This window comes from Pleurodeles waltl, chromosome 4_2 (genome assembly GCF_031143425.1).
Source record: "Pleurodeles waltl isolate 20211129_DDA chromosome 4_2, aPleWal1.hap1.20221129, whole genome shotgun sequence".
NCBI lineage: Eukaryota > Metazoa > Chordata > Amphibia > Caudata > Salamandridae > Pleurodeles > Pleurodeles waltl.
Window position 1 is genome coordinate 835825362 of NC_090443.1, and position 13087 is coordinate 835838448.

At 44.5% G+C, this 13087-nt stretch overlaps 1 protein-coding gene across 1 annotated transcript in view; it reads left to right on the forward strand.

Moving 5' to 3' along the window:
• LOC138293370 (cytochrome P450 2J2-like) overlaps positions 1–13087 on the forward strand; it is a 244243-nt gene that overhangs the window by 66295 nt on the left and 164861 nt on the right. The window contains exon 3 of the mRNA XM_069232566.1: positions 11940–12089. Within this exon, the coding sequence (XP_069088667.1) occupies positions 11940–12089 (150 nt within the window). The remainder of the gene's footprint in view (positions 1–11939; positions 12090–13087) is intronic.

Here is a 13087-nt window from a genome sequence, read left to right on the forward strand (position 1 = left end):
CATATATACCGGCCTTCACATGCCCCCTGGCAGCTGATGTTAACATCATTTCAAGGGGGCCTTCCACCCTAGAACCTTACATAGGGGGTCATTCCGACCCTGGCGGTAAATACCGCCAGGGCCGGGGACCGCGGGAGCACCGGCAACAGGCTGGCGGTGCTCCCTTGGGCATTCTGACCGCGGCGGTTCGGCCGCGGTCAGAACAGGAAAACCGGCGGTCTCCCGCCGGTTTTCCGCTGCCCTGGGAGCTGCGCCGCCATGGGGGATTCCGACCCCCTCACTGCCATCCTGTTCATGGCGGTTCCGCCTGCCAGGAACAGGATGGCGGTGAGGGGTGTCGTGGGGCCCCTGGGGGCCCCTGCAGTGCCCATGCCAATGGCATGGGCACTGCAGGGGCCCCCGTAAGAGGGCCCCACTTTGTATTTCAGTGTCTGCATTGCAGACACTGAAATACGCGACGGGTGCCACTGCACCCGTCGCACATCCTCCACTCCGCCGGCTCCATTCGGAGCCGGCATCCTCATGGAGGGCTGTTTCCCACTGGGCTGGCGGGCGGCCTTTTGGCGGTCGCCCGCCAGCCCAGTGGGAAACCCAGAATGACCGCCGCGGTCTTTTGACCGCGGTACGGTCTTCTGGCGGTTCCCTCCAGGCGGGCGGCTCCTGCCGCCCGCCGGGGTCAGAATGACCCCCATAGTGTCTTATAATTCCCAACTGCGAAATCACCATGGGCCCCACCATCAATAGTGTTGCAACAATAGGGGAGCATGAGTTCTCAGACTGCAGTAGCCAGGTCAATGGCCCACTAGCCCTGTTGCCCAGCATATGCTGATGCTTAAAAATATGTCTTGTAGTCTCAGGGAGATTAGCTTTTTAATTCCTCCCTGTATTCCACTTTAACACCCACCAGTGTGAGATACAAAGCTGGGTTACATGCTCACTCCTTTTCTGCTGCTCTCAGTCTACACTAATGGCCCAACACCTCCATCCGCTGTCCTTGCTTCATACCATACTGTGCATAACCACCTTGTAGGCATCCCATTCCCCTCTTTGTCAGAAAAGTATCTATCAATATGTTCCCCCACTTGTGTCCAAAGTGGTGTATCCGCTAGAGCCAGCAGTTGTAACTGTCAAGTGGGTATAGCTGGACCGGGTCATGCCCACAAGAAAGTGACCAGCGAGAGGCAGTGATCTGATAACGTCCTGCCTAAATAGTCTGCCCTTGTACACTTACTCACAAGAGTAAGAATAACACTGTATATCAGGTCAATCCTCGTGAAAAGCATGTAGTGCAGAGTAATGGGAGGTGTGCCAAACATTCATTTGCCTGTATATTGTGTGTCCATTGTTGCAACTGCCAAAGGACCCCACTGCCCCCATTCAGTATAGCCACCAGAATAGGATACCTTGTTGCTTAGGGGCACATGAGTAGGTCTGCTGTCAGTGGGGTGACTAGAGGGTCACCATGGAGCTCCTCTGGGAACTTGGTCACCTGCTATGTGTCCACTGATAACCCCATGTCCCCATCATATTCCCTGTAATCCAGACCTCTCATAACCGCTTGCTCCACCGCTACCAGCTCCTCCTCTCTACCCATCGCTGCTTGCACCTTTTTCGTCTTGCCTTGGATGTCCCTGATAGATTGCTGTTAGTCCGCTTCATCCACCACCCCTCCCAAGGTCTGATGGAAAGGCCCCTGAAAGTCTCTCTGTGTCTGAAACCAAGCCCACACGTCTTCCGGGAACAAGAAAAAAAGAGTCTTGGTACCTGAAATAACTCACAGCTTCCAGCAAATTTGATCCCAATAGTGCAGAGATGTCGCTTCACATCCTGAAATGACTCCTGTTGTTTGCGCACTTACACCATATAGTCCAGGAATATTATGACAGTGCTGGTATTTACAGTCAAGGGGCCTTTGGCTCTAGCAATCTGTAGAGTATTGTCCCTATCTCTGAAATTAAACAATCTTGCTACTTCCGGCCTCGGTGGTGCCCCGGATGCAGACAGGCAGCCTGGTACTCTATGTGCTCTTTCGCTGAAAAGCTTCCCAGGGCATGGTCAGGCCTCTCACAAGTAAGCTGAGTGATGAAGTAAGGCATCAGGCAGGTTGGCGCCACCTCAAGGCCACGTGTGATGTATGGTGACAATGCCGATATCAGACCCTTCTCCGGGGCCACCTGCTCTCTCAGGTCTTGCACCTGCCTCACCTCTGTCGCTGCTCGAGGTCCGCTCAGGGTCCAATGGGGATGACACATGGGATAATGAAGGCTGGTCCCACGTAGGTGGCAATCCCTGCTGATAGAACAGCTCACTGTTCCACAGCCGCCTCGTCAGTGGGGCTCCCTTCGAGGGTATCTTCACGATAAGAGAAAGCCAAGCTAGGAGTACCCCTCCTCTGAAGGCTGAGTGGCATTCCCAGTGCCTCAGTTCTCCGCTGTGCAAAGAGAGGGGAGCGGATGAAATGGTGGTGGGTCAGATCTCGCAATCAAGCGACCTTCCTATCCACCATCTTGAACACCATGGCTGTCTGTCACCCCACTATGACATGACCTGCATAGTAATGTGTATATTGATAGATGTTGATTTCCCTCTGTGAGGAAGGATTTCTGATTAACAAAATTGCTTCAATTTGCTTGGATGCACAGAAACTGTAAATGTTCTGGAAGCTGGGGTTGGTGCTGACCTTGAACAAAGAGGATTGGTCGCACGCCCCACACTATATTTAATTACTTGACCCAGGTGATAGAGTCCACAGGGCCGTTTTAGGCTAAGAAGGGGGACAATGTGCTCCCCCTCTTTGTAGTACAAATCGGTCCCAGGGGATGCATCTCCGGGGCCCAGTTAGGCTCCGTTGTGGGGCCATGTGCCCCCTCACTTATTTTGACACCTCAGCTGTGGGAGATGGGGACCCGCCCTCTCTGAGGCTCCCAGAGGGGCCATGCACCTTCCCAAAAAGTAACATGTATTGCCCCCTTGGGCCTCCCCAGGAAGTTTAATAGGACAAGCGCAAAGCCAGTACTTTTTTTTCTGTGGATCCTCTGCACATTTGTGATGTAATTTTAAAAACACTCAAAATGCTCTTGGCTCCCTCTGGGACCCCACCAGTAGGCCTGGAATGCCAGAGCATCATTACCCTGCCCCAATGTCTTTTTTTTGCTTTTTTTTTAGGGCTGGGGGACTCGGGTCTGAATGCAAATTCCTAAGGTGGCTGCCTCCACTTCCTGGTTGATGTGGTGGCAGTTAATCAGATCTCAGCAGGAGATCTTTTGGTTCAACACAGCCAATCAGATCTCAGCAAGAGATCTGTCAGCTTTATGTATCCTCTGTGGCCTGATATATACAATTTATGTGAACCTCTATTTCTCCCAAACTATTGAACATATTTACACCAAAACACAAAAAGCACTCTTTTGGGACCATGATCTACCGTTCTTCAAAATTTAATGTAAATCTAATCAGTGGTTTGAGCTTTACCTATGTCTGAATTTCGTATGGAAAAATTAATGTGGCTCCTGCTTGACTGATCACCCCGAAATGTTCCATGCACAAACTTTTCAAAAAGTAGCAAATTTTTTGAAAGTTTTGTGGAGATTCCGCAAAGGCACCTAAGTTATTAGCAATACGAAAAAAGAAATTTCCTATGGAAACACAATTCTAACTATAACTAGCGCAGTGGCAACCTCCAGTGGCTAATACAGTGTAGAAGCAATGAGATCCTTTGAAAACGCTGGAGGGTATTAAGCAATCATGATGTCATCAAACATGCTGTAGGAACATAACCTTTTATTAAATACAGATAATGCCATTCGTTGAAAGATAACATGTTGAAAAGTTATTTATTAGGCAACATACCAGATATGTGGCTAGTACCCAGATCAGATTTCTACAATGTGGAGATTGCAAAGCTTGTAAATTTAATATGGATGTCAAAGAACATAAAATACTGATGATCAAGGAGAAAAGAAAAATATGTAAACAATGCCAGTGCTCCTTCTGATTTTTAAGAGCATATAGGTTGCTGTAAAAAATATGATCTCAGAACACATCAGTGCCATAAATAACAAGGACATGTCACAGCAAGACATTTCTTAAAAGTACTTACACTTATTTTATTTCAGCTTATTGGGCTTTGAAAGATCACATATACTTTGAATATTTAATTTAATGAACTATAATTATATTCTTTGCCCACATGGACTTGATTTGCTCTTTGGTCTTCAGCATGCATTTGATGTTTTATTGATTATTGGTTTGCACTTTGTGTGTTAAGTGTGTCCACTTGGGCTTTTATCAATCCTTGAACTTAAGCATTTGACAATATTTTGACTTTTATCTATCATTATGTATAATTTGTTTATGATGATTTTAATATATTAAGTAGAGGGAAGCGTATGGTATCTTTGTGATCTTGACCAGTCGGACACAGTCCTCTTTTCTGCTGGTTCATTTTGATAGTTACCACACTAACAACCTCCGACTAATTGGGGATGAAGTTCAAAATCATACATGGACATAACAAAACGCAAATTGATAATTGCAAAAACTTGGGTATTACTGAGCAAAATCAAGCCATAACCATCCAAAATATAACTGATACGAATTTGATTCAATGCATGTGACATTGTGAATTTTACAATAAATTGCTGATAATGTTAACCACTTTCATCTGTCTGCTGTTTTCAGCAAATTACTACAAAGACTGCCAAATACCATGAATTTGGATTCATATACATATTAGTATAACTTTCATTATAATATCCCATAAAGCTTATTTATTTTGGCTTTAATAGTGAGAAGGTATAAAGGGTCCTGTTACGGTGTTAGAGTTTGATTTCACTTATATTGTCGTTTTCATTCTCTTCACCCTTAATGAATTTGTTTACTATGTATTAATAGGACTTTTGCTACCAATTTGATTTGCTGTTGAATTTTATATGAGTATTATTGACTGTGATATGCAACAATGTTGAATGCAAATAAGTCTTCTGTGTCTGGTTGCACACTTGTATATGTTAGAGGGCTCATCATGTGAGCACTATTTGCACATATATTTGTTAGAGCACTCAGCATGAAAACATTTCATAAGAAGTGTGTGAGAGTCAAAATGCGTTGGAACTTTATGTGATCCTAGTAAAGCTCACTCCCAAAGTGGCTCATCTCCACCGGTTTTGACGATTGACAATTGGAAATTTGACACTACAAGTGGGGGGCAACACTTAATCCACTAGCGGACCCCTGTTCAGTCAGGGTGAAAGACGTCCTACAGTCCATGATGCCCCAGTGGGTGAAACATATTCATTGTGTACACTGTAATGATTACAAAAGAGTAAGGGCCTGATTTAGAGTTTGGCGGACCAGATATCCATCATGTTAAACATGAAGGCTATCCCGCCCACTATATTACAATATCCATAGAATATAATGGAATCTTAATACGGTGGATAGGATATTTGTCATGTTTGTGACAGAGTAACCTCATCTCTCAAACTCTAAATCAGGTCCTAACTGAAAAATTAAATTCAGACCCTTGTAGCAGAGACAGTTCGACTCCAATCATGTGCAATGTAATGTGAGGAGATAGTCCATTCGTAACCTCCCTGCATATAAAAGAGAATTAATTACTTTGATGCTTAAAACACTTTCAAACTGCACTCATTATATGTTAGAAATTGTTCTTTGGTTGGCAGTCAGGTTACCCCCTGTCCAAGCAAAGACCCTCACTCTAGTCAGGGTAAGTCACACACAATCCATATTATCCTGTGCCCACCCTCTGGTAGCTTAGCACTGAGCAGTCAGGCTTAACTTAGAAGGCAATGTGTAAAGTATTTGTGCAATCATTCATACAATACCCCAATAAAACACCACAAAAATACACCACACATTGTTTAGAAAAATATATAATATTTATCTGGATAAATGCAGGTCAAAACGATTAAAGATAAAATAAGTAAATGTAGGGATATCACTGAAAGTAATATGAAGTGTCTTAGAGTTGAAATATTACTGGAAAAGCAATAAAAAGTGTCTTGAGTTCTCCCAGAAACAACAAGTGTCTCTTGCAGGGCAAAGTACCTAGTTTGCGTTGAAAAATCCTCACAAGGGACCGCAGAGGAGGAGATGTGTGGAAAACGATGTGTGCATCGGTTTTTCCCCTTCGTACACGGACTTGCGTCGTTATTTTCCATGCGGGGAAGACGTTGCGTCGATTTCCGGCTCGTGGACTTGGATCCTCTTCAGGTTGCAGGGTTTTCAGATGCCCTGGGGACGATGCGTGGAACCCTGGGCTTGCAGAGCGAAGTCACTGCAGCTGCTTCGATTCCGGTAGGCTATGCATGGAATTTTCTTCCGCACGGCAGACGCTGCATCGATTCCTCTCAGGAAGTCGGGCGGCGTCGTTCTGAGTCAGCTTGCGTCAATCCAGTAGGGCTGTGCGTTGAAGTTCCGGTCGCGTCGCTGGTGCTGCGTCGATCTTCTGTTGCGAAGTCGGGCTACGTCATTCTTGGCAGGCAGTGTGTCGAATTTTCGCCACACAGGGATTTCAGCTGCAGGAGATAAGTCTTTTTGGTCCCGAGACGTCAGGGCAACAGGAGGCAAGCTCTATCTAAGCCCTTGGAGAGCACTTCTGCAACACAGCAACAGAGCAGCAAGACAGCAGGGCAACAACAAGGCTGCAGTCCTCTTCAGAAAGCAGTCAGGTGAGTCCTTTAGGCAGCCAGGCAGTGCTTCTTGTCAGGGTGCAGGTTCTGGTTCAGGTTTCTTCTCCAGGAAGTGTGTGAGGTGGTAGGGCAGAGGCCCTGTTTTTATACCCAAATGTGCCTTTGAAGTGGGGGAGACTTCAAAGAGTGGCTTAGAAGTGCACCAGGTTCCCTTTCAGTTCAACCCTGTCCTCCAGGGCCCCAGTAGGGGGTGTGGCAGTCCTTTGTGTGAGAGCAGGCCCTCCAACCTCCCAACCCAGGAAGACCCATTCAAAATGCAGATGTATGCAAGTGAGGCTGAGTATCCTGTGTTTGGGGTGTGTCGGAGTGAATGCACAAGGAACTGTCAACTAAACCAAGCCAGACGTGGATTCTAAGGCACAGAAAGATTTAAGTGCAGAGAAATGCTCACTTTCTAAAAGTAGCATTTCTAGAATAGTAATATTAAATCCAACTTCACCAGGCAGCAGGATTTTATATTACCGTTCTGGCCATACTCAATATGACCTTCCTACTCCTTTCAGATCATCAGCTACCACTCAAACAATGTATGAGGACAGCCCCAATGTTAGCCTATGAAGGGAGCAGGCCTCACAGTAGTTTAAAAAGGAATTTAGGAGTTTTACACTACCAGGACAGGTCACAAACCAACTCAGCATGGCGATGCAGTCGCAAATAGGAAGGGAACACCCCTTCCTATTTGTGAGTCGCAGCCTCAAATTGCGAGTCGGTACCGACTCGCAGTTTGAGGTTGTGCATCGCGTTTAGCCTTTTTGCGCGTCGCAAACTGCGTTTTTCGCAGTTTGCGAGGCGCAAAAGGCTTCCTACATCTGGCCCTAAGTTACTAAGTTTTCACCTTCTTCAAGTGATCTAATAGCTTTCATCTCAGTGCAGGTTATATTTTTAATGATCTTTTTTTGTGTCTCAGATTCCTAAGTATGTTCACTAATACTTCATGAAATATGTCTATTCCATCATATTATAATGGGGGCATGTAGTGATATTTGAGTTTGAAGTCACTGGGACTTTTTTTATGATGGTATCTTCCAGGTTTAGGCAAAACCCTTCCAAATGCTCTTCCTTAATATTTGTACCACTTTTCAATTCATCATGTATTACTAGCAAATCTGTATCAATTGTAAGTAGGGCAAAAGAAGAGGCCGTAGCTTAATACATCCAGTTCAATTTTGCTCAAGTGACTATTATGCAGATTGACTGCTGTGTTATTTGTCATGTTCTTTCTCTCTTTTTGGAGGTCTGGCCTCCTAATTCTCTTCCCACTAGGACTGCTTCTTGATCTTTGCTTCCTGGGTTTCTATCTGTATTTCTTCCTGTGCTTCTTCCTCCTAATGATTATTCTTTTCCTGCTTGGTACTTTTCATTCTGTTCTCACTTCAGAAGCCAGAATTCATCCAAATAAGTCCTATTTTGCTGTTCCCCTTCTGATGCACTTGTGTCCCCTACTTCAGAGATTTCACTGACATCAACAGTGTCTCATCCTTTGTCTGATGTAATCTAGCATCTGTTTTTTCTTCTGTTTGTCCTGCTTGTAAAGTCCATCAACACTCTTGTGGAATGTCATAATGTAAAACGTTCTTGTTACTTGTTTGAAATGCTGTGAATGTTTCTGGTCACCTTGTTGACATATCCAGTTCTCAATTACTTTAAGAATGCACTGTCTGTCGCTCTATGTACTTATTAAGAATTTCTAACATTCTCTTGAGGTAGGATATGTGTCTATATTCACTGACTATTCCACCAATATCATTGGGTCATAATTCTCATAGGAGGGTATTAAGAAGATGCCTAGAACCTTGGAAACTCATCCTGGACCTACATCATTTTGTAAGAGGCTCACCTCCCCCCATTTACTGAGTTCTTGTTTGGACAGTTTTTCTAATTTGTTCTATTATTGATTCAGGGTTTATGCCATAGTTTCTATTGTCCATTTGGGATGATGTCCCCAATGTGTTCCTCAATGGAGCAGAAAAATGCAGATTAACTGCCTGTTGCCTCCTTATTCTGCGTTCAAAAGCCATAATACTCAAGTGTTTGTGATTGTACAATATTATTTCAAACTGTCATCACATATGACATCAGTTTGCATATTCAATTACCAGTCATTCTGACACAGAAAGGATCTTTAATAATTTTTACGTTCTCGGCTTTGGGTCCCCCAGTTTCCCTGTTTATCAGTACTTTTTTGCTTTTGTGTGTGTGTGTATATATATATATATATATATAGAGCGAGAGACAGAGTATGTTGTAACTGACATTTTCATCTAACTACTATAACTTGGACCGGACACTAAGAGGGTCATTCTGACCCTGGCGGCCGGTGGCCGCCAGGGCCACCGACCACGGGAGCACCGCCAACAGGCTGGCGGTGCTCCAACGAGCATTCTGACCGCGGCGGTTCAGCCGCGGTCAGAAGCGGAAAGTCAGCGGTCTCCCGCCGACTTTCCGCTGCTCGTGTGAATCCTCCATGGCTGCGGAGCGCGCTCCGCAGCCATGAGGATTCCGACCCCCCCTACCGCCATCCTGTTCATGGCGGGAAAGCCGCCATGAACAGGATGGCGGTAGGGGGGGTCGCGGGGCCCCAGGGGGCCCCTGCCGTGCCCATGCCAATGGCATGGGCACGGCAGGGGCCCCCGTAAGAGGGCCCCGCAAAGTATTTCAGTGTCTGCTAAGCAGACACTGAAATACGCGACGGGTGCCACTGCACCCGTCGCACCTTCCCACTCCGCCGGCTCGATTACGAGCCGGCATCCTCGTGGGAAGGTCGTTTTCCCCTGGGCTGGCGGGCGGTTTTTCAGCAACCGCCCGCCAGCCCAGGGGAAAACTTGTAATACCCGCCGCGGTCTTTTGACCGCGGCGCGGTATTTCGGAGGGGGGAATTCTGGCGGGCGGCCGAGGCCGCCCGCCAACATTGGAATGAGGGCCTAACTGTCCTTGTGCCTTCATGTGCAATCTGTACATTAGAAATCACTTGCATCAGTCAAATAAGTGCCATAATCTCTGGCACTCCTCCCTCTCCTTCTAGTTCAGGCTGATATAATATCAAATTATGTGCACATATGTTTACACAAAATGAAACATACCACTGTGCATTACTGCAATCAATCACTATGCCATAGAACGCCATCTGCCCTATTTAGAGGGGACAGTCTGACATTCCTTTTTTCTGTTGTTAACTGCCACGTGTGGGGACAATTTGCTTTTTTTTTCTTCATAAAACAAACCCCTGCTTTGGAAGATTGTTTGTACTTACCAAAAAAATATTGCAGTGTGGCCCCTGGGGTACAATGCTGTTTTACATGTAGCAGATACAATGCTGCCCCTTTCTAATAGTTATCCTAATTGGTTTCAGTCTGGCATCTGAGTAACTAAGCATGGTTGACAGATTTTTGGTGGATGGAGTATTTCTCTGCTCAGTAAGTGGATCAACTCATGCATCCCTAATCACTTGTAGGGCACTGGTGATTCTTACAGCACCCTGGTTTATTTTTCATTTACAGTTTATTAGGATTCAAGGCCCTATTTGCTGTTGTGTGTGTGAATATTGATTCCTAGGCTGTACATAACCCGTTGTTGGCTGCGTACAACAGGTACGCTAGTAAAAACTTTATTTAGAAAACCTGTGGAGTGAAACACTTTATTACAGATCTCAAGTAATTCACCAAAAGCCCAGAGGGATGTCCTACCATACAGTTGATTACACAGCATATAGAGAAACTGCAAGTGGAGGAATGACTATTCCAGAGAGACATACATCCAAAGTAAGACTGGCTGGCAGGTGGTTACCCCAGGAAACTGGTTAGAGCCTGGTCCTGCCCAAGAAAACATTTGCTGATAAAGAACAGAGGGCATGATTTAGAGTATTGCAGACATGGTAGTCCATTATAAACGTAACAAAGTACTATTTCCACCAAAACTTTGGTCCGCCCTCTCAATTATGAGTTGGGCAGTCTGTCAGTTTTCTGGCTGTGGTTGCCCAGCATGATCCAACATTCGAAAACTGCGATGGCTCAATGGAGTAGGGAGGCATCTGAATAATGGCATCAGGCCATCTGCCCTATTTAGAGGGGACAGTCTGATATTCCTTTTTAGGGTCGAGCCTGCGTTGCATGCGCTCGCGCATGCGTATCGCAGCGAGACGCTTTAGTGTTTAGACAAGGGCTCGGAGCCCCGTTCACGTCACGTCTGTGTTTTTCATTGGTTCGTGAGCTTGCCTAATAAAATCTGCTTGCTTTCATTAGTGGAAGGTACGCATACATCATGCCTTTTCTGGTGGCTAGCCCTCCTCGAGCGCATCGACCAAGTACAGAAAACATGCGAGGCTCGCTGTTTTCTGTCCGGCTCGTGGACTACTTTTTCTCTAATTTACTAGCGCGATTTTGCTTGACAGAAGTCGAGCGCTTAACATAGTTAAGTGCACTTTTTTGGCTTACTTACATAAATGCACTTTTGCCGATAGGTGAAAAGTCGGGTTAGGAGTTTACAACGCTATCAGCTCTAACATGAGCAAACGCGAGACCCCTTGCATTGCAAATGCTTGTTTTCTGTTGTTAACTGCCACGTGTGGGGACAATTTGCTTTTTGTTATTCATAAAACAAACCCCTGCTTTGGAAGATTGTTTGCAATTACCAAAAACACATTGCAGTGCAGCCCCTGAGGTACAATGCTTTTTTACATGTAGCAGATACAATTCCTGCTCACTCATGATTCTAATAGAGACTTCCACTTTCATTTATTTTATGCTTGTTTTGCTCTTAAATTTCTCTCCCAAAGATAACCAATAGACAGTGAAAAGCCCTTGACACTATCAACAAATGAACCAGCTGATTATCATGGATATATGAAGCTTACTGGACCCAGACAGCGAAATGTGTCACCATTTCTTCTTGTTGTACTTGTGCTTTCTTATTTTCCAATAGTTTTCAATTTGTCGCTGTGTGATTGCTTGAGCACCGAACATCTCTTGCACAGAATTTCATAAAGCAAATAAGACATAACTATACTTATTATATTTAACTAGTTACTTTCAAAATACCGTTGCATGACCTTGTTCTTCTTCCCTTTTTAAGTAGCTTGACGTGTATTTTCATTGTTACAACATGTGTGCAGCTTGGTTGTTTTTTTTAAATCATTGAATGTACAAAATACACCACTAACAGTCATTGTTGCATTCATATGTGCAAACCATAAAGATATATACAAGCTGTAATGCTATTTTTTCCCCCCAGGGTTGGTTAATTCAAATGGGCATTCCTGGAAACAACAGAGGAGATTTGCTTTATCAACTCTGAGGAACTTTGGAATGGGTAAAAAGAGCCTGGAACAACGAATAAATGAGGAGATCAGTTGCCTAACTGGAGTAATAGAAGAACAGAAAGGTGAGTATACACATGAACGGAACACTTGCAATAGTAAATCGTATGATCTTGAGTCGCATAACCCTCTTTTCCTACTCTTCACTTTAATTGCTATTTGTCATGCACGTCTAAAAAAACTCCCTCCATAGATATTGCAGAAAATAGAGCTTGGCCAAGGAATTAACATTCCAATTACTAGTGAGAAGTTAATTAAGCGTGATAAAATACTGATACTAGCAGGTAAACTTGACTGCGGGATCTACATGTTCGTTCAAATATAAACGTTGAATGGATCCCATAGAAATGGAACTGCCAGGTACTCTTTTTCTGCACCCAGTTTTCCTCACATTCACAGTATTACCGTCCAGTATCGCTGACTGAAAAAAATTGCACATATGGGGAAATAACACGTAGGATGGAAATTATATGAAACAACAGGAAGTATGTCATTCCTGCTACCAAATTCATTAAGTTGTGCAACTTATAGGCCTTTCATTGCCTCATTAACCCCTTTGAGCAGCACACTCCTGAGACAAGATTGTTCCTGACTGGCAACTTCATGCCGTAAATCTACTAACAGGCATCATGTGGATTTGCAAGTGTAAGAAATTGGGTAATTTGCTAAAGGGGGTGAGAGCCCACATAAGTAAATAATCACAGACTTTGTCAAGGTGAACGACACATCTCAATAAATGAACCTGTGCTTTAACTTCTGATAGCTTAGCACAAAGCACTGAGACTTAACTTAGAGGCAGTAGTGGCTGATAACATTTTAAAGTGGTGGGACTTAAAAGTTTGGTATGAGTGATCAGTTGCAAACGAGTGAGCCCGACTGTCATGCTCTATCCCCCAGGAAATATTTTAAAAAGAGTGGGCAAACAGTGCATTTTAAGTAAATTTGAGAAAGCAAGAAGGTCAATAAGGTAATTGTGAAATTGTAGTTATGACATCACTAAAAATATTTCATAAAATAATGATGTACGTAGCTGCTTATTCACTATAACCACAGAACTTCATAA